General features: G+C 42.8%; 1 protein-coding gene across 1 annotated transcript in view; it reads left to right on the forward strand.

Annotated features, from left to right (window-relative positions):
* The window catches only part of ULK4 (unc-51 like kinase 4), a 798383-nt gene that overhangs the window by 222256 nt on the left and 552668 nt on the right, over positions 1–23459 (forward strand). Inside the window, exons 20-21 of the mRNA XM_040353131.1 lie at positions 6687–6848; positions 17017–17199. Coding sequence (XP_040209065.1) covers positions 6687–6848; positions 17017–17199 — 345 coding nt within the window. The remainder of the gene's footprint in view (positions 1–6686; positions 6849–17016; positions 17200–23459) is intronic.

Here is a 23459-nt window from a genome sequence, read left to right on the forward strand (position 1 = left end):
TAGTTTCAGTTGCATGTTTCATTTTCTTTCTTTACAGAATAAAGGCAGAACTTACTTCTGTGTGTTTTGTAATATCAATGCACTCTAGACAGCATATTGTACTTGAACTACTGTGAACCAACAGCACATCAAAATATTTGCATTTTCGCTTCACTTCACAAAAGCTCTGCAATTAGAATGTCACTGTTAGAGCAGAATGTCGACCTGTTATTGCATGGAACCAGGTTCAAGCAAAAATAAATAGGAATTGCTGAATGTCAACTAAAACGAGTGGTCTAATTTTACTCTGCATAATGACATTGATGGTAATAATAATAATAAGAACAGTTTGGCTTTCACTTTGTGAAGCAAAAATCATTATAAAGATCTTAACCACTTCCATACCGGGCACTTACGCACCTTCCTGCCCAAGCCAATTTTCAGCTTTCAGCACTGTCGCATTTTGAATGACAATTGCGCGGGCGTGCTACACCGTATCTTAACAATTTTTTTATCATTTTGTTCCCACAAATAGAGCTTTCTTTTGGTGGTATTTGATCATCTCTGCGTTTTTTATTTTTTGCGCTATAAACAAAAGAAGAGCGACAATTAAAAAAAAAAACACAATCTTTTTTATTTAATAAATATCACAATTTTTAAAAAAAAACATTTTTTTCCCTCAGTTTAGGCCGATACGTATTCTTCTACATATTTTTGGTAAAAAAAATCGCAATAATCATATATTGATTGGTTTGCGCAAAAGTTATAGCGTCTACAAAATAGGTGATAGATTTATGGCATTTTTATTTTATTAATTTTTTTACTAGTATTGGCGGCGATTTGCGATTTTTTTACTGTCACCGTGACATTGCGGCGAACACATCGGACACTTTTGACACGTTTTTGGGACCATTCACATTTATACAGCGATTAATGCTATAAATATGCATTGATTACTGTGTAAATGTGACTGGCAGGGAAGGGGTTAACCACTAGGGGGCAAGGAAGGGGTTAATATGTTCCCTAAGATGTGTTATAACTGTAGGGGGGAGGGGACTCTCAAGGGGAGGAGACCGATGTGTGTTCCTCTGTACTGGGAACACACATTGGTCTCCTCACCGCTGACAGGAGGTGGATCTGTGTGTTTACACACACAGATCCACACTCCTGCCGTGATTACCCACAATCGCTGGCACTCGCCGGCAATCGCGGCCGCCGGGCACCCGCACCGGGCTACGAGCGTCGCCGCGGGCGTGCGCACCCTAGATCGCCGGGAACGCAGGACATCATATGACGTCCACCCGGATCGAGAAGGGGTTCCTGCCGCCGTCATTTCACAATGACGCGGTAGGGATGTGGTTAAAGAATGATCATCTATTAAAGCAAAAAATGCTTCATCATATAATCCTGCATACTGTACTGGTTGATATTTTTTCTATTGTCATAAAATCCAATGCAAGAAATGCCCTGAGCCAAAATGCCAGTTTGGTCCCACTATGGGCATGCACATCAAGGAGATCAAAGGGGGGGGGGGGGAGTACTCTCCTCCCTCAGGTAGACTTTCTACTCCCGAGACTAGGAAACGTTTCTCTGATATTTTTAGTTTCAAGTTCTGGTTCCAAGCCCTCTTCTCAATGATGTGGCACACCCACTTGTCAGACCGGGGGAACTTCTGATGCCCTTTTTGACCATCTGTTTATAACATAACTCTGATGTTTGGGTCTAGAGTCTAGTTTACAACTGGAGTTTTGAACTCTGCCTCCTCTTTCTGCCCTTAAATTTGCTTAATTTCCTGCAAAGATGACAGACCTTCCAGCTCCCAATGCATATAGAGGCATTTGGCCCATTCTGAATTAAAAAACTCTCAATTTGTCAGGTCAGTCATTGCCTCCCTCCTTCCAGGATGCTTATGTGCACCTCCCTGTTATTCCTCCCTACCACCGCTATCTGCATTTTACTGTGGGTTATGAGTATTACTACATTGTCCCCCTTTTGGCCTGTCCACTGACTTTTTACCAAGGTTCTTGCCCTGGACCTAGCTCTGCTGTTTTCAGGGGACACATGTTGTCACTTACCAGGGTGATCTCCTGCTGAAGGACCAGTCCCCACTAACCCTGTCAGCCAATGTACAGCAGACATTGCAGAATCTGGAGAGATTCTGTTGGATCCTCAGCCTTCGATAGTCATCCCTGGAACCGACCAGCCTGGGTCTAACACTGGGGATGGCCCTGTCCAGGATCATTCTGCCTTGAAACTTCAATCCTCCCACTCATATGCCCTGGGGTGCCCTCATTTCATGCCTGCATGAGGGCTTTGGGCCTGATGGTTCTTCCTACAAGGCAGTGCAGTACACCTAGTTCACTCCAGTCTCAACATTCTGTAGTGGTACAAACAGACCCACCCTCATTTGTAATTATAGGGAAGAACTACTCCCTTGCAGATACCCTAGATAAAATGATCAATGTTGTCAGTGGGAACCTGTCTGAAAGGCAGAAATTGCTCAATGAACTCCTACCAGAACCAGAAACCTTTGGAGGAACCCTAGTTAAGAAATCCTGACCTAGAGAGTGGTAGCAGCATGTGAACTACGAATTAACGTATAACTACAGACAAAACTTTTTTTTTTTTTTAGATTTGACATGGAGAGGGATTAGAGCACCTGTCAATTTGTATTGCTGTCTGTGCCCCTGTTAAGGAGATTAACCCTCTCTATTTGTCCTGTTTCCCATTATCATTGAAAGTATAAGTAAAAAAAAGTCATATTTCCAATTTAAAAAAAAATCCTACATTTTGAGTTGTCCCCAGAAAAGTAACAGCAGGGAAATCTATAGTTATATTTTCACTACTTGCCGACCAGCTGCCGTCATTATAAAGTGGAAGGTCGGCTCATTCCCATGAATCGCCATAGCTGTACTGCAGTCCCTTTAACAGCTACAGTGGGTGCACGCAGGAGTCGATACACGTGGCCAGCGGCCACGATGTCCGCCAGCCACCCACGATCGCTCCACAGAGAGCCAGAATGGGGATCTGTAGGTGTACACAAACCCCGTTCTGATAAGGTAGGTCAGAGTAATCGTCTGTTCCTAGTGATTTCCCAGCGATCTCTCTGTACTCCCAGTCAGTCCCTTCCCCCCACAGTTAGAAACACCTCCCAGGGAACACATTTAACCACCTGATTGCCCCTTTGTGTTAATTTCTTTCCTGCCAGTGACATTTATACAGCAATCAGTGCATTTTTATAGCAATGATCTCTGTATAAATGTCAATGGTCCCAAAAAAAGTGTTAAAAATCGCTGATCACCACCATTACTAGTAAAATAAATAATAATAATAATGCCATAAATCCATTCCCTATTTTGTACACGTTATAACTTTTGAGAAAACCAATCAATATACGCTTATTGCGATTTATTTTTTTTGCCAACAATATGTAGAATACATATTGTCCTAAACTGATGAAAAAAACATTTTTTTACTTTTTTTTGGGGGGGGGGGGGGATATTTATTTTAGCAAAAAGTAAACAATATTGTTTTTTTTTTTTTTTTTTTCAAAACTGTTGGTCTTTCTTTTCTTTATAGCACAAAAAAATAAAAACCACAGCAGTGATCAAATACCACCAAAAGAAAGCTCTCTTTGTGGGAAAAAAGGGACATTCATTTTGTTTGGTTACAGGGCACAATTGTTTGGGTGACCGCACAATTGTCAGTTAAAACTATGCAGTGCCGTATTGCAAACAAATGGCCTGGTCATTAAGGGGTCAAATCTTCCAGTCATAAGTGGTTAAGGTTTATTGTTGTTGTATTGAAAAAAAGGTTTATTGCAAAGATAAAATGGCATTTTTTTTAAGACTGCCCTAGAGTGTCCGAGTATAAGGATAATGATTTACCGTATTTTTCACTCCATAAGATGCACTGGACCATAAGACGCACCTAGGTTTTAGAGGAGGAAAACAAGTAAATAAATATTCTGACCCACATGGTGTACTAAAATATTTTACAGTGCACATGAAATGCAGACTGACCATTGCCATAAATGCAGACTGACCATTGCCATAAATGCAGAGTGACCATTGCCATAAATTCAGGGTTACACGCAGAGTGACCATTGCCATAATTGCACAGTGACCATTGCCATAAACGCAGAGTGACCATTGCCATAAATGCAGAGTGACACGCAGACTGACCATTGCCATAAATGCAGAGTGACACGCAGACTGACCATTGCCATAAATGCAGAGTGACACGCAGACTGATCATTGCCATAAATGCAGAGTGGCACGCAGACTGACCATTGCCATGAATGCAGAGTGACACGCAGATTGACCATTGCCGTAAATGCAGAGTGACCATTACCATGAATGCCAAGTGACATGCAGAGTGACCATTACCATGAATGCAGAGTGACACACAGACTGACCATTACCATGAATGCAGAGTGACCATTGCCATGAATGCAAAGTGACATACAGACTGACCATTGCCATGAATGCAGAGTGACATGCAGAGTGACCATTGTCCTGAATGCACACTGTCCTCATGTTATCTCATCTGCCTGACAGAAGACAGAGCAGCCTGAGCTGCCAAATGCTCTGTCTTTGGCGGTGGGGGCGGAGCCTGTCATATATTCACACCATATGAGGCAGAGACATTTCCCCCTATATTTCTGGGGGTGAAAAGTGCATCTTATGGTGCAGAAAAATACGGTATGTTGTTTATGTTCAGACATTATGCCTTGCAACAGAACTTAACCACTTGCGGACCGTCTGCCTGCAATGTATTGTGTACTGGCAAATGCTCTGCCTGCTAATACCCGCTGTGATTGTACCAATGATTCACGGCCAGGATCGGCTGTGTCCAATCACAGCCCAGAACCCTGTGTTGAAAATCAACACAGGGCTCTGTACAGAGGTCAAAAATCTCTGTTTCTTATCCCTGCGAATCAGGGATACCAAACAAAGAGATTTTCTGTAAAAAAATCAACATGCATTACGCACATTACAAATTGTTAGGCACACATTTAACCCCTAGATTACCCTAAATGTTAACCCCTTCCCAGCCAGTGTCATTAGTATCGTGACAGTGTATAGTATTAGCACTGATTAGTATTAGTGTCCCTGGTGATCTGCCAGCCGCAATTGGTTCCCACTTAGTGTCAGTGTTAGATTACCCACCACACTATCCCAGTCCTATTATACATTGCTGTTCACCGCCACACTCAGTATAAGATAAAATTCCAGTATGTATATGTATATATGTATATATATATATATATATATATATATATACCATAGTTTGTGGATGCTATAACTTTTACGCAAACCAATCAATACACACTTATTGGCTTTTTTTCCCCCCAAAGACATGTAGCAGAATACATTCTGGCCTAAATTTCTGAAGACTTTTTTTTATTTAATATATTTAAATTGTTTTATGTAATTAAAAAAAAAAAAAAAAAACGTCATTGATCGAACACCACCAAAAGAAAGCTCTATTTGTGTGTACCAAAAAATGATATCAATTTTGTTTGAGTACAGTGTTACATGACTGCACAATTACCAGTTAAAGTAGCGCAGTGCTAAATAGCATAAAATGGCCTGGTCACAAAGGGGGTAAAACCTTCCGGAGCTGAGGTGGTTAAAGTAATAATAAACCCTGGTGTTGCTTTTTAGCTTCACATACTGAGTACAATAAAATAAACATTTCCCAATGAACTATGTGTTAAACTTCTTACCTCTGCACTTGTGGTTTACTTTCAATGCTACAGGGTCCTGTTCCCTTAGTGCTGCTTCTCTGAACTTCTGGTCTTCTCTGGAAAGAGTTAACAGTGGACAGTGCAGTCTCCAGTCAGTCTGTTAGCTTTGAGAAGCCAGGAATAAGAAGGAGGGAATAGCAGGAGAGTGCCTTGCCATCCTAGACTACAGGGCTATCTGTCTCTATTGATGCACACGTCATCAAAAACAGTCGTGTGTAGTAAGCTTTAACGACAGGAAAAAAACGCGCATGCTCAGAAGCAAGTTATGAGACGGGAGCACTCGTTCTGGTAAAACTGTAATGGAGATAGCACATTTGTCGCGCTGTAACGGACTGAAAAGCACGAAGACTGAAAAGTGCAAATCGTCTCTTACCAAACTTTTACTAACACAAAATCGGCAAAAGCAGCCCAAAGGGTGGCGCTGGTGCCTCTGTGAGTAGAGGAAGAGGAGAGAGTTGCTGCAGACAGGCACAGCGCTGGATCGAGATCAGGCTCAGGTCAGTATACAGGGGTGAAGGGGGTCGATACAAGTAATGGGACATTTTTTTGTCCTAAGGTAAAAAAAATGTCAACCTTTAGAACCACTTTAATTGTTTCCTCAAATACAAAATCACTTTTGAAGTGACCACAGGTACCTGCGTAGATTATGCAAAAGAAGTGCTAATTGGCTCTAACTGGAACTTGTAGTTGCTCAGTGGCTTAATGACCATATCATCTACATACCTGATTATAAACATCTAATATTTTGAAAAATAAATAAAAAGAATGGCCACAACATCTTGGTCCTTTTTTCGTTTTATGACCCTAAATGAAGTTTGACGGTGAAATATTACATTAAGCTGTAGTAGTGAAGTAAACATAAACAGATGGTTCATGGGCTCCTGGGAGTTTGTCTTGCTCTGTAAACGTGAGGCTCGGATATAATGCATATTTATGTGTTTTTTCTCCTCTATAGGAAGAGCCAATCATTCATCATGTGACTGCCAAAATAATTGAAAATGTCTGCACTACGATCACTTCACATGTCCAAGGATTCATCACTGGAGAGATTGGACCTGCACTGTGGTATCTTTTTACCCATTCCACTGTTGATTCTCTTAGGATCACAGCAATATCGGTATGAAAACCCATCATCTTGTCAGTATTAATTTTATCCTGTGCCTTCACCCCAGCAAATTAGCCTAGTTATAAAGCAGAAAAATGTTCTAGAAGGCTTTTATGATTGCAGTGTTTAAAGGGGAACTGTAGTCTTTTTAATACGTATGCAGAAGATTAGCTTAAAGAGAATCGGTCACAATAGCTTTAGTGAGTATTTGAATATTATGTTTTAAATAGTTATAATTGTGCATTTTTACATTTGAAAGATTTCAGTTATCTCTCCTTAGGCAACAGATAAGTAACAGATAAGTAAATCATGTAAACCCAAAGTCTAATAATTGTCTTTTCAACAGCTTGACTTTCCACACTACCCTCAGAACCTGAGAAATGGTCTGTGAGGTCAGGCAGTTGAAAGGCAGGAAATGTCTGAGTGCAGGAGACCTTTCTGAAGCTTGTAAACCCTCGCCGTGTTTCCACCTTTAAAGCATTCTACGTATTAAGGTGAAAAACCTCCTGTGCTGCAGCAGCGCCCCCAAGCCCCCCTTATACTTACCTGAGCCCCGTAATTCCCACGACGGGGACGAGCACACCAGCCCTCACCGGTGTCACATGGGCTGATTTGATAGATTGATAGCAGAGCAGCCATTGACTCCCGCTGGTGTCAATCAAATCCAATGACGTGGGCACCGGGGCAGAGCCAAATCCTGCTGTCGATGTCTACGGACGCAGCAGCAGGACACGGGAGCGAGTCCGGAGAGGTGTCAACGAAGGAGAGTGCTTCTCCAACAGGGCACTCAAGAAGAGGAGGAGCCAGGAGCGCTGTGGAGGGACCCCAGAAGAGAAAGTTCGGGACCACTTTGTGCATAACCAACTGCACAGCGGAGGTAAGTATGACATGTTTGTTATTTTAAAAAAAAAGACTATTCACAACCATTTTAACCACTTGCTTACTGGGCACATATACCCCCTTCTTGCCCAGGTGAAATTTTAGCTTTCAGCGCTGTCACGCTTTGAATGACAATTGCACGGTCGTGCAACGTGGCTCCCAAACAAAATAGAAGTCCTTTTTTCCCCACAAATAGAGCTTTCTTTTGCACTATTAACAAAGACCAACAATTTTGAAAAAAACACAATTGGCTAGATTCAGGTACAGTTACGACGGCGTATCAGTAGATACGCCGTCGTAACTCCGAATCCACACCGTCGTATATTTAAGCGTATGCTCAAACTGAGATACACTTAAATGTTGCTAAGATACGAAACAGCTTAAGTCTCCTACGCCGTCGTATCTTAGCTGTCTATTTACGCTGGCCGCTAGGGGCGTGTACGCTGATTTACGCCTAGAATATGTAAATCCGCAAGATACGCCTATTCATGAACGTACGCAGGCCCGTTGCAGTAAAGATACGCCATTTACGTAAGGCGTTTTCAGGCGTAAAGATAAACCACCAAAAAGATGGCGCAGCCAATGTTAAGTATGGACAGCGGAACAGCGTCAAATTTTTCACGTTTTACGTCGTTTGCGTAACTCGTCCGTGAATGGGGCTGGGCGTAAGTTACGTTCACGTCGAAAGCATTGACTATTTGCGACGTGATTTTGAGCATGCGCACTGGGATACGTTCACGGACGGCGCATGCGCCGTTAGTTTGGCGTGTCATTTACGTGAGGTCACAATTCATTACCATACAACACGCCCACTACAGCCTACTTTGAATTACGCGCGCTTACGCCGGCCCATTTACACTACGCCGCCGTAACTTAGGACGCAAGTTCTTTGTGAATACTGTACTTGCCTCTCCAACTTACAGCGGCGTAGCATATATGAAATGCGCTACGCCCGCCTAAAGTTAGGCACAGCTACGTGAATCTGGCTAAATATCTTTTACTTTTTGCTATAATAAATATCCCAATTTTTTTAAAAAATATATATATATATTTTTTCTTCAGTTTAGGCCGATACGTATTCTTCTACATATTTTTTGTAAAAAAAAAATTGCAATAAGCGTATGGTGATTGGTTTGCACAAAAGTTATAGTACCTACAAAATAGGGGATAGAATTATGACTTTTTTTTTACTAGTAATGGCGGTTATCTGCATTTTTTGTCAGGACTGTGATATTGCGGTGCACACTTTTGACACTATTTTGGGACCATTCACATTTATACAGCGAACAGTGCTATACATGCACTGATTACTGTATAAATGTGACTGGCAGGGAAGGGGTTAACACTAGGGGGCGATGAAGGGGTTAACTGTGGCAGTGATTCTTACTGTGGGGGGAGGGGGACCGACTGGGGGAGGAGACTGATCTGTGTCCCTATGTACAAGGGACATACCGTCGGTCTCCTCTCCCTGACAGGACGTGGATCTCTGTGTTTCCACACAGAGATCCACGTCCCTGGCTCTGTGACTGCCGATCGCGGGCACCTGGCGGCCGCAAGGCATGCGCATTGGCACCTGCGGCACAGTTTTCCCCCAGTGCGTGGTAAACAGGAGGACGTCTATGGACGTCCACCCGGTGAGAAGGCGCCGCACTGTAGATGTCTTTTGTCTATAGCGCAGGCGCCAAAAGGTTAAGGACCCTTTCACATGGTGCAGACTGTGTTATGATCAGCAGGGGATCTGTCCACTGATCCCCTGCTGATCTGAGTAGTGAAGGTAGATGAACTGAGGGCAGGCTGGTGTAAAGAGACGGTGGAGTCAGTTTACACCTAACCACACATAGAGCAGAGAGAACTTGCTCCTTGTCCGCCCTGCACAAACTGAGCAGACACAGGCCAAGCCCACTGTGTTCTATGGTCAGCTGGGTGTAATCAGACTCCACTGTCCGCTTACACCCAACTGCCCTACGATCTGATCTGCCTAGATGGAGGGGGGCGGATCTGTTTTTTTTTTTTTTTTGTTTGTTTGTTTTTTAGCAGATTGGATTGGAGGTAGGCGGGTGTAAATGAACACAAGTCCATTTACACCCACCAGTCTATATAGAGGTAAATGTAGAGTCTGATCAGGTCCGCCTGAAAAACTGAGAGGCGGACCTGATCAGACCTTTTATGTGAAAGGGGCCTGAGAATCATACAGAGAGATGAGTAATATGTATTAAGGCAAGTATATACTGCTGAGGATGGAGGTATTAAATTGAGCTTGTTGCCTTGCCATAAGTATATCTAATAAATACAGTGCATCCGAAAAACATTCACAGTGCTTATTTTTTTGCACATTTTGTTATGTCATAGCCTTATTTCAGAATGGATTCAATTCATTATTTTCTTCCAAATTTTACAAACCATACCCCATACCGACAATGTGAAAGAAGTTTGTTTGAGATCTTTACACATGTTTAAAATAAAATGTACATATTCACAGCCTTTCCTCAATACTTTGTTGAAGCACCTTTGGCACCAATTATAGCATCAAGTCTTTTTGAGTATGATACTACAACCTTGGCACACCTATTTTTGGCTGTTTTTCCTATTCTCCTTTGCAGGACCTCTCAACCTCTATCAGGTTGGATGGGCAGCCATTTTCAGATCTCTCAGAGATGTTCAATCGGGTTCAAGCCTGGACTCTGGCTGGGCACTCAAGGACATTCACAGAGTTGTCCCATAGCCACTCATTTGTTATCTTGGCTGTGTGCTTAGGGTCGTTGTCCTGTTGGAAGATGAACCTTCATCAAGGATGTCTCTGTACATTTCTGCATCATCTTTCCCTCAATCCTGACTAGTCTCCCAGTTCCTGCTGCTGAAAAACATCCCCACGGCATGATGCTGCCACCACCATGCTTCACTGTAGGGATGGTATTGGCCAGGTGATGAGTGGTGCCTGGTTTTCTCCAGACATGACACTTGCCATTCAGGCCAAAGAGTTCAATCTTTGTTTCATCAAACCAGAGAATTTTGTTTCTCATGGTCTGAAAGTCCTTTAGGTGCCTTTTAGCAAACTCTAGTTAGGCTGTCATGCGCCTTTTACTGAGGAATGGCTTCCGTCTGGCCATTCTGCCATACATGCCTGATTGGTGGAGTGCTGCAGAGATAGCTGTTCTTCAGGAAGGTTCTCCTCTCTCCACAGAGAAACGCTGGAGCTCTCTCAGAGTGACCATTGAGTTCTTGGTCACCTCCCTGACTAAGGCCCTTCTCCCCCAATCGCTCAGTTTGGCTAGGTGGCCCATTCTAGGATGAGTCCTGGTGGTTCCAAACTTCTTGCATTTATGGATGATGTAGGCCACTGTGCTCATTGGGACCTTCAATGCTGAAAAATTCTGTACCCTCCCCCAGATCTGTACCTTAATACACTCCTGTCTTGGAGGTCTACAGACAATTCCTTGGACTTCATGGCTTGTAATGAGCCTTCGAGATAAAATGGTGCAATAATGATTTTTTTCTGGCTAGAAATAGATTAGGGAACAATTGAAAGGAGAGCCATTTCTGGTAAAGGAGAAATGTGCTCAAGGTACATGTTGTTGTATAATCTACAAACTTGAGGGAACAGTCCTACAATATGTGAGATAAGTACCCCTCTTCACTCTGCAACTCTGGCATATATTGTCAACGTTCAGAAATATTTTGGCCTAGGAAGATTGGTCCCTCGTACCATCCGGATACAATTTTCAAGCTTTTTCTCTGGTGCATCACTTGAGACTGAAGCTTTCTGAGTAATAATCTTGTTGTAAAAATGTGTGTTTTAAATATTTCTTCCAGGTATGCATGTATAGTATTGTAACTGTACCTTCAGCAATATCTAATAAATTGTTGATACAATGTGTGGTGGGTGTACAGAAATAGAGCACAGAAATAGAGCACAGTTGTTTATAAGCTGCATGTCTGAGAGGAGGGCTGTCATTTTGTGCAGAAATCTGAGTTTGGTCAGCCAATTAATCTTGGAGGTTTGGTTAGTGACAGCATTAGGGGTATGGAAGAAACCATGGTAGAGGTTTAAAAATGTATTAACAGGTGTCATGTGTCCCCAGTTGCTGAGAGGAAGAGGGCATGAGCTCTGAAAGTTTAGCAGCCCTGTCAGATTTATATTTTTATGTACCCATTTGGGCAATTTTCCACCACTTCATGCCATATAATCAATGTCGCTGGAACAGTTTATTTTGAATCTTACAATATTTCCAGATGCAGTTGCAATCAATATCGCGCCTTCATATGGAAATCTTGTAAGAACCACAATAATATAACTAACATCTTGCAGCAGCCTATTAAAACGGAGCAGTAATGCTTCTGCGCAATAGATCCGGACGTCAAAGTCTTAAAGAAAAAAGTTTTGATCAGTCAGTAAATTGCCATCACTGCACAACTGTAAGTACATGGGCCCTGTAAACTCAGTAAGTTTTATTAAGTGTAACAGCCCTTTCCTCTGTTATTTTGTCCTCCGTTACCTTTGAAACATGCATTGTCATCTTTTGTCTATGTATAAATTCTTGTAAATATTCATGATACATCTTGCTTTTGCTAGATGTGCAAAGAAAGCAGGCAAGGTTGAGTTGTAGCCAGGCAATGATGAATCTTTTACATTCTAGAATTCCTAAAGAATACATTTAGGCGGATTGCATTTAAATTTGGTTGAAGTATCTATAGAAGATATGTACACAAAAATAAGACGTGTAAAAGACAAAAGTGTTTTAAGAGAAAATCCTGCAAATATAGGAGACATAATGTGTCATGCATTACAAACTTTGTGTTATAAAAGAATGTGAAAGTACCATGAATTCTGCTTGTCAAGTAGTAATAAATGGGCTGCACACTGATGCTGTCTCCAATGTACCATCGTTAATATAATAAATAGAAGATTTACAACATATAGTTCCACCTGTCTACCTTCGTCTCCAATGTTTTTCATCCCAGAAAGGGCTTAAGATGAGACGATTAAGCCCTTTGTGGGGTGTAATGGGTTGGTGCAGGAGGTGAACAGGTGAGATTATATGTTGTGAATCCTCTAATTCTATTATAGCTGGTTTAACATGGTGATGGTATTGGTGTGCAGTCCATTCATTTCTACTTGACATGTGGAGCAGCTGAACGAGGATGCACACCTGGACGTGCACCTGATAAGAGCTGGAGGTACAAGCAAAAAGGCAGGTATGGAGTGGCATAGCTACTACTGATACCATAAAATTATATTGTAAAATCAGTCACATAATCCCCTTGGTCTTGTTCTTTTTTTTTTTTAAAAGTTCAGCCTACTAAGTGGGATGCATGTGGTTCCTTAGGCCTTCAATCTAAAATGGTCTCATCTGCTAAGATAGATAGAAGATAAGCCTATGTGTCGGCAGAGTATTGCCATCCTGAAATGAAAAAAAATCCAAAAGCTAAGAGGTTGATCTTCATTTTAGGACAGAGGATTGCATCAATACCTTTATGCCAGTGCTTCTGAAACTATGGGTCAGGACCTAATGGTCCTGCATTTGGATCCATTCTGAGCACAGACGGCTCAAAGGAGCACCAAAATTTTTTGTCAGAAACCTTCCAAAGTCTAAAGTGGCTCTGTTACTGATTCTTGATCATGGGGGTGTGCAGGTAAGTGCACTCCTGTGACCCACTTGAGAAGTATGACCTAACAAGCTTTGACCATACTTCTCGTTTAACCACTTCAGCCCCAGAAGGATTCCCCCCCCCCTTTAATGACTGGGCCATTTTTTGTGATACGACACTGTGTCACTTTAACGGACTATTGCACGCTGTGTGACGCTGTACCCAAATGAAATTGACATCCTTTTTTTTTTCTAACAAATATAGCTTTATATTGGTAGTGCTTGATCGCCTCTGCAGTTTTAATTTGTTGCACTATAAATTAAAAACAATATTTTTTACTTTTTGCTATAATAAATATCCCAAATGTAAAAACAAAACAAAAACGAATGTATTCATCAGTTTAGGCCACTATTTATTCTTCTACATATTTTTGTTAAATTTTTTTTAAAATAAAATCACAATAAGCGTATATTGATTGCTTTGCACAAAAGTTATAGTGTTTACAAAATAGGGGATAGATTTATTTATTTTTTACTAGTCATGGCGGCAATCAGCAATTTTTATTGGGACTTCGACATTGCAAACAGATTGGACAGTTTTTTTTGGGACCATTGACATTTATACAGCGATCAGTGCTCTAAACATGCACTGATTACTGTGTAAATGTCACTGGCAGGGAACGGGTTAACACTAGGGGCGATCAAGGGGTTAAGGGGGTTAAATGTGTTCCTTGCTAGGTGTTTATAACGGGGGGGGTGGGACTCTCTGGAGGAGGAGACCGATTGCTGTTACTAATCTTCAGGAGCAGACAATCTGTCTCTCCCCACTTACACACACAGATCCTCGTTCTGGCTCTTGTGCTAGTGATCACGGGTGGCTGGCTGCCATCACGGCCACCAGCCACACGCATTGGCAATAGGATTAAAAACCTTCTGTGTGCAGCCGCCCCTGCAGCACCCCCTTATACTTACCCGAGGTCCAGCGATGTCCACGACTGTCTCAGCCGTCCGGGGCTCTCCCGCCTGATTGTCTGAGAAACAGCTGTGGTGCCATTGTCTCCCGCTGCTGTCAATCAAAGTCAGGGGCCAAACCGCAGCTCTGTGTCTGAATGGACACACAGAGCTGCAGCTCGGCTCTGGTGTCCCCATGGCAAGCTGCTTTCTGTGGGGGCACTCAACAGGAGGGAGGAGCAAGGAAAACAGAAGAGACACCCAAGAAGAGGAGGATCCTGGCTGCTCTGTGCAAAACCATGACTATGCAATTTGTGAATGGGGCTTTTTAAAGGAACTTTTAAAAGTTTATTTTCTAGAACAATTGAACTAGTTTAAATATATAACTGTTTTTCCCATAAAAATAGAGATGTATGCATCCTTCTAGTTAATTAAAGTGACCCTGCAGTCCATTGATTTTGTTCCAGGAGGGTTTACAATGCTGAATGGCCTGCATGGATTTCACTGCACTGTTGTCACTACTTCCTGTAGACCAATGAGGTCTTCTTTATCTGGAAGAAGTGCCGCGGGGTGCTCTTTTCATTCATGGCTCCATTATACTTAAGACCATGGTGGACCCTGAAGAAGGTGATTTGTTGGCATTCATTTTTCATATTAAAACCACTTTGCATCCGGGCCAATTCTGGCACCTTTCTCCTACATGTAAAAATCATATTTTTATTGCTAGGAAATTATGTAAGTATTGACCAACAATACATTTATCTATAGGGGTCAATTTGTTGTTATGAAAGGGGTATAAGTTGCCTGTATCCCAACCCACGAAACGGTGAAAACCAAAACCTCTTACTGGGATTTTTAGAGCAGAAACAACTACATGTATTACAATTACAATAAGCTTTATTGATACATGTTAAAATCATAAGGAGTTTACAATATTAAAACAAATGATGCAGTACCAATAGTGATGGATAACCCATAGAGTGAAAATGACAGGTTACAACTTTTATTTTTCAGGGGCAAGTAGCTATCAAAATGAATTTTCTAATTATTCTAATTAAATTAGATAACTCATTTTGATAGCCACTTGCCCAAAGAAGAAAAGCTATAACCTGTCATTTTCGAAAACGCATTGGATAATTTCTGTTCCCACCACTCTGTGGGTTGACAGAACAATATGGTTATCTGTCCCTGTTGACACCGCATGAACTGTTTTATTATTGTAAACTGCTTAGATTTTACCATGTATCAATAAAGCTTATTGTAATTTTAATACATGTAGTTACTTCTGCCCTAAAAAATCCCCAGTAAGAGGTTTTGGTTTTCACTGTAACAAAACATTTATTGATATCCTGGTACTCTGGTGCTGTTATGTGCTCAAATACAGTGCAACTGATGAAACAGCGGAAAAAGTTCAGTTACCATGGTAACTGGATGGAATGTGCATGGCCAGTTCCCTGGGCTTCACCATAAGTAGAAGCAGGCAATGTGCTTATTAAAAGTATGCAGATAAGTGCTTTGCAATGCTTATGAATGTTTTTGCTTGCCAGATAATTATGTGATCATAATATCTACACTTCTATCTACTTAATCATTTTATATTTTAATTAATTGTTCAAGTGTTCAAATTAAAGTAAGTGCATGCTGTAAAGAAGACTGATTGCTTCCATGACATCTGCATGCACATAGCAGCACTATTGCATGTGCATTTATCCAATGGTAAGGCAACATACAGTTCTTTTTCCTTCTCCATTGATTAGTTTCAGTTAAAAATGTATAGTGTATCAAGGTTTCTAGTTTGCCACTTAGCAGAAAATGCTGTATTGGTTAATATTAAACAAAGTCACAGATGCAAGTATGCCAAGTCGAAGACAATGTATCCATGGAGAAGCATGGGGGTTGACACTAATGACTTGCTACCCCTAGTAATACTAATTTCCTGGCTTTCATGCTAGTCCAATGGCTCAGTACTTTCTGAATCATTGACCCTGATCAATTATGGTGGTCAGGACTTTTGACCTTGCCTTATTTTACTACTTGCTTTTTCTGCTTCAGTTACTAAAGCCATTGAGAGCAAAACAACTAGCATCTTTGGATGGAGATCAACAGTGCCAGCCCCATATTTACCTAATGCCAGGTTTCCTTTAGGAATCAAGAGCTCTTATACACAAACCAAAGAGTGTAGGAACAGAAAAGGTGTAAAACAAAGTAATGAATGAATAGTGGTAATGTATGTAAAAAAAAAAAAAAAAGTCCCAGAAGCAACAAAACCAAACAAATTTTGCTTCTGTAAAGTACAGAATTGCCTTCCTGAAACTGCTGTAATATAACTCTGAAAAACGTTGGGTGGAGATTTTCTTTTGACAGCATCTTCATCTCCATCAATTTGTGTAACTTCTGTTTTATACATACCATGCAAATGTTTTTATTGTTGTGTGTTTAAATAAAGTACATATACATTTTTATCTATGTTGACTACATTGTGTTTAGTGCCTTCAAAGTCTGCCTCCAGGGGATTTTCTTGTTCTATGCTATTTAGGGACTTTATGGAGTCAATCAGCCCTTGTTCCTATGGAGTGAGACATGCTCCTAGAGAGGCTGGTCCCCACTGTAGGAGGAGAACCGATGGAAGGACGAATGGGGGGGGGGGTTATTTCAATAGCGCTATTTATTCTGCGTTCTCAATGCTTAAATTATGATATACCGTAAATGGTAGAAGATGGCGTTATTGATAGGTGTTAACTGAACAACTTATTGTCTTGGTTTAGGCTCTGTGCAGGATCACTCGTCATGCCCCTACAGTCTTCCAGAGTGTCATTGAGAAAGTGGGACTGGTGTCGGTAATAAGCGCTTTAGTAACAGGAATTTCCAAAGTACAGCAGTACATGCTGACCATGTTTGCTACAATGTTGTCATCTGGAATTCATCTCCAAAGACTCGCACAGGAAAAGGTAAGGAAGAATTTTATACTCTCTAATAAGAATTTCTGTTTTTACAATATATAGTGTAATTGTGTATCATTATCTGATGGTGTTTATATGACATCCTGGGCTTTGTGGTACTTTGTGAGGCTATATCTGAATGATGCCTGAAGCTACAGGCATATTTCAGATATCGGCATTTTCAGCCGGCGATTCCCTACACCATAGGAACAATCATAGCAGCTGTTCCACTGCTTGATCGTTCCTACGTGCGGCGAAAGGGGACATCCCCCCCTCCCGCCGCCCTTCGGTGCTTCTACCGACTCACCTGTGCGATCGGTGAGTCGGTGACAGGAACCGCCGGCCCCAGGATGCAGATCAGAGATTTTCCAGTGGACCAGATGGTCGCCAAAGTCTCTATGATCTTCGGAGGCCGGGCGTGATGTTATGACGTCACGCCCGGCCTCTGCATTAAAAAAAAACGGCGCCGCTTCCTATTTCAAGGGATGTTTACAGTTGTTTTTTAAGATTTTTTGCCTGTACTCATCGTATAAGACGACCCTCCGAGGCTTCCGACGCTTCATATTTCTTCCTTCTGGAGCCATATTCTTCTTCCTTCTTGCTGGAGCTGGAGTCAATAACGGCGAGCAATGTATTCTATTAATGAATACAAAGCCTGCTTGGATTGGCAGAGGCTGTAACATCATCAGCCCATGTCTCTCGGATTGACAGAGGTTGTTGCTCCAATCCAAGCAGGCTCTGTATTAATTTGAATACATCGCTCACCGGGATTGGCTAAGAGGAATATACTGTATGTAGCCGAAGCTACATACAGTATTTTACCGCACATCCAGCAGGCATCCGAGCAGTTGACCCGTCGTATAAGACGACCCCTGCTTTTTGGCCAGTTTTTTTAAGTGTAAAAGGTAGTCTTATATGCCAGAAAATACAGTACTAAGTCACGCAACACTATAGTCAAATTAACTTTTTATCTTTTTTTGAGACAGATATTTCTTTTGGTGACGTTTAATCACCACTGTTTTTTTTTGCCAAATGGAAAAAAGGCAAAAAATCGGGGGAAAAAAACACCTATATAGCATATCCGAAAAATCAATCAACCCTGATTTATTGACAGCCTATCTCATTTCTTGAAGCCCCAAAATGCCAGAGTGATACAAATACCCCCCCCCCCCCACATGACTCTTTGAAAAGTAGATAATCTAAGGGATTTCCTAAGAGGCAGGGCAAATTTTTTGAAGTTGTGAAGTTGTGCTCTGGCTACATACTGTAGCCAGAGCATTAAAGTGCTACCATAGTGACAATGTACTACTTTAGGGAGGTGATCAGGTTTTTTTTTTTTACACACTTTGCTTAAAACAGTGGTAATAACTGTTATAGGCAATCCTTTTTTTATGAATGCCATCCATTTATCCAGCATTGACTATTGTGAAGCTGTGATTGACCACTACTATCATATGGTACAGATGCATTGTGATTGGCCTTGTCTTTACCATGTGATCACTGTTACCAATCACAGAGATCAACACAATAGTACACAATGATTGGCTATGAATGAAAGCCATACACTGGGCCAGATTCTGGTACATCGTGCGTATCTCTGCGGCGGCGTAACGTATGTCATTAACGTTACGCCGCCGCAAGTTTTTCAGGCAAGTGCTTTATTCACAAAGCACTTGCCTGTAAAGTTGCGGCAGCGTAGCGTAAAACACCCGGTAGGGGGCGTGTTTCATTTAAATGAGGCGCGTCCCCGCGCCGAACGAACTGCGCATGCGCCATCCCTAAAATATCCCAGTGTGCATTGCTCCAAATGACGTCGCAAGGACGTCATTGGTTTCGACCTGAACGTAAATGACGTCCAGCCCCATTCACGGACGACTTATGCAAACGACGTAACTTTTTAAATTTTCGATGCGGGAACGACGGCCATACTTAACATTGGCTGCGCCTCATATAGCAGGGGCAACTTTACGCTGGGAAAAGCCTAACATAAACGTCGTAACTTTACTACGTCGGCCACGCGTACATTCGGGAATTTGCGTAACTAGCTAATTTGCATACTCGACGCGGAAATCTACGGAAGCGCCACCTAGCGGGGAAAAAAAATTGCAGTTATGATCTGACGGTGTAAGAGACTTACGCCTGTCGGATCGAATAGATATCTATGCGTAACTGATTCTAAGAATCAGTCGCATAGATACGAAGGCCCAGATTAGGACTTACGACGGCGTACATGGCGCTTTGAGAATCTGGCCCAATGTGTACAACTGTCATGTGATCTGATGTGATTGGTCACAGTGATCACATGGTACCAGCAGTAGCCCGGTACACTGATTTGTCATCCGCATGATCCTTGGAGAACATTATATGATGGCAGTGCTCCTGCTCAGCCGTCATTGCACTATAGGTTGAGAGAGAAGTGGTTAAAAATGACTAATATAAATGTACCGCTGGAATTATTTAGGCCTCTTGGCAGTGTTGTAATGTCTGTTTATTTAGTGTGCAAAAATAGTTCAGAACCAGATATTGTCTTGAGATCAGTCATAATGAAATTTGATGTGTGTAAGAGTGAACTGAATTTAGTGGTATAACCAGGGCTCAAAATTTCAAGTCTTGAGCCACTAGCCAGGCCTCAAGGGTTACTAGCCACTAGTTGCCCTACCCAACCCCTACCCCGCCCCTAATTTTCCAGCTAATCACGCCCTCATAAATTATCTTGTGAAATGTTTTATGCAGAATTAAGTTGCAAAAATAAATATTAACAACAACTTTATCAGTTCCCCTTAGCACAGCCTCACCTGTGCCCATCAATGCAGCCTCACTTTGCCCATCAATGCAGCCTCACTTTGCCCACAATTGCAGCCTCACCGTGCCCACCATTGCAGCCTCACTGTGCCCACCATTGCAGCCTCACTGTGCCCACCATTGCAGCCTCACTGTGCCCACCATTGCAGCCTCACTGTGCCCACCATTGCAGCCTCACTGTGCCCACCATTGCAGCCTCACTGTGTCCACCATTGCAGCCTCACCGTGCCCACCATTGCAGCCTCACCGTGCCCACCATTGCAGCCTCACCGTGCCCACCATTGCAGCCTCACCGTGCCCACCATTGCAGCCTCACCGTGCCCACCATTGCAGCCTCACCGTGCCCACCATTGCAGCCTCACCGTGCCCACCATTGCAGCCTCACCGTGCCCACCATTGCAGCCTCACCGTCCCCACCATTGCAGCCTTACCATGCCCACCATTGCAGCCTCACCTTGCTCACAATTGCGGACTCACCGTCCCCCATTGCAGATTCACTTTGCCCCCTTTGCCGATTCACTTTGCCCCCATTGCCAATTCACTGTGCCCCCATTGCCGATCCACTGTGCCCCCATTGCCGATCCACTGTGCCCCCATTGCCGATCCACTGTGCCCCCATTGCCGATCCACTGTGCCCCCATTGCCGATCCACTGTGCCCCCATTGCGGACTCACTGTGCCCCCATTGCGGACTCACCGCGCCCTCATTGCCGATTCACCGTGCCCCATTACGATTCACCGTGCCCCATTACCGATTCACCGTGCCCCCATTGCGGACTCACCGTGCCCCCATTGCCGATTCACCGTGCCCCCATTGCCGATTCACCGTGCCCCCATTGCCGATTCACCGTGCCCCCATTGCCGATTCACCGTGCCCCCATTCCCGATTCACCGTGCCCCCATTGCAGATTCACCGCGCCCCCATTGCAGATTCACCGTGCCCCCACTGCAGATTCACTGTGCCCCCAATTGCAGATTCACTTTGCCCCATAGAAGACTCATTTGCTCCCACTGCAGATTCACTGTGCCCCCAATTGCAGATTCACTTTGCCCCCAGAGAAGACTCGCATGCTCCAATTGGCGGCCAGATTATTACAGTAGGAAGAGGAGAGCCGTTCTCCCAGTGATCGCCCGATGGCAGTGAGCATAGAGGAAGAGGAGAGCCGTGGGATCGCAGAGCGGTAAAGCACGCTGTTTCAACTTACATTGAAATTTCCTCCGCTCTGCTCACAGCCCCGCCTCCTCCTGACCCCGCGCCTGTAATAGACAGAATGCGGGTCCAATGCTCAGATGTGTTGTCTATCACAGGCATTGGGTCAGGAGGAGGCGGGGCTGTGGGCAGAGCGGAGGAAATTTCAATGCAAGTTGTAACAGCGGGCTATAACGCTCTGCGATCCCACGTCTCTCCGCTTCCTCTATGCCATTGGGGCGATCACTACGAGAACGGCTCACGATTAACCCCGATCGCCAGTGGTGCTCGCCCCCCACTCCCAGGCAGCCCAGCTCCTCGTCAGACCTAATTTTCCACTCACAAAATGCGAGTAGGCGAGTAAAAAATTTGAGGTCTGGTATAACAGTATATTAAAATATGTTTTCAGTATTTATTTCAATAACACAAGCATGTACAGAAACTCAAGCAAACAATATACTGCACCAATTGTGTATACAAGACAATTAGCGCCACCTACCTAAAGTGTTATGTGCTATAAATAAACTATAAAGTATACTAATTAGTACTCCACAGCTGATGTACACAGTGAATTCACCTCACCATACAACATATAAAATAAAATGAAAAATATAAGTGCAGCGCTATTATTCTATGACAGTGGTGGATGATATATGAATTGAGAAGTCACAATAATTGAGAAGTCACAATAATTCAACACAGAAAAGTTCCAGCATATGAACTTTAATTGAACACATTATTATATAGATTAATGTATTTATTTGAATATAGTTTGACATCACTGGATATTTCACATGATAGAATAATAGCACTGCACTTATATTTTTTTTTTTTCATTTTAGAATATACTGCACCAATGTGTACAACGTATTATATATAAAACCATAATGATTTTTGATTCAGGTCTGAAGACTCACAGCTTGTTTCTGTGAGTATTCTTCATAAAAACCGACTTGGTTGGTTATTGCCACCCTCCTTCCAGGGAAATTTTTGGCCTCAGTAGACATATGAGATACGTATTTACACATTCCCCATTGTCTGCCTCATCAGCGCTATCTCCTGTTAAATGACTAGTCCTCTCTCTCCCTGTTATCTGCCATCCAATAGACAGTGCAGTCTCTGCAGAGTTTCAGTTGGAACCTCAATCTGAATCAAGTCATTGCTTGAACCATCTCACAGATTGGAGTACCTGGGCCTGACAATAGACAGGGCTGTATTAGGGATTCCTGCCTTTGGACAAACTTCTGTCCCAGTTTAACTCCAGACTGTTGCAGCTTAACATTCTGGTAGCATGGGACAAATATACTTGATCTTTGGACTGTTCCATGTGTCTGACCCCCAAGACTATACTTTCCCTAGCAAAAGGGATTTCCAGGCCAGCACTGAAGTCAGGGAAGATTGTGGAAAGGTTCTTGGATGCCAGCCTGTCAGGCTGGGTTGTAGTTCTGGTTTCCCTGTTAGCGCAGACTTGGTCATTGGAGGAAGTCCACCTTTCCCATCAACATTCTATAGCTCAGAGGGATTCAGTTATCCCCTCATTTGCAGGGGCCCGCAATAAAAATCCAGTTGGACAAAGGCACAGCCATGGCCTTAATCACCCATCAAAAAGGCACCACAAGTCACGCCATTTACATCTAAGGCATGAAAAATCTGTAGACAGACTTTCTTAAACATCAGTGTTTGGATCCGGGGAAATCGGCTCTGCATCTGGAGGTGTTTCTAACCCCTTGCTGTTAGTGAGGGACATTTTTCAGACTTTTGGTAGACCCACCATGAGGCCATTCCAGATCTCTATACTAAGGGCAAGTGTTCCATCCTGCTTCTTGGTTGATGGCTTTAACAGGATGGTTGTTGAAGCTACGGTTCTGAGACAGATGCCTATGGAACTCTGTCATCTCTACCCTCTTGAAGGCTATGAAAATTACTTCTCACAAAATTTACTATTGCTCTTGGAAGTTTCATACTAGAAAATACTCAGTGGGACATATTCTGTTCTCCCTCCAGTCAAATCTTGATTAGCATCCCAAAAAAAAAGAAAACACTTTCCTTTTATGTGTTAACTACTGTTTGAGACTTTCCTTTGGTTACTGCCTATTGTATAGGGGTTGCAAACCCTCAGCATTTTCCACCTTAATGCATTATATGCATTAAGGTGAAAAACCTTCTGTTAGCAGCACCCCGAGCCCCCCTTATACTTACCTGAGCGCCATAATACTTGTGACGGGAATGAGCACAACAGCTCCCACTGGTGTCTCATGTGCTGCTTGGATAGATTGAAA

This window comes from Rana temporaria, chromosome 5 (assembly GCF_905171775.1).
Source record: "Rana temporaria chromosome 5, aRanTem1.1, whole genome shotgun sequence".
Classification (NCBI taxonomy): Eukaryota; Metazoa; Chordata; class Amphibia; order Anura; family Ranidae; genus Rana; species Rana temporaria.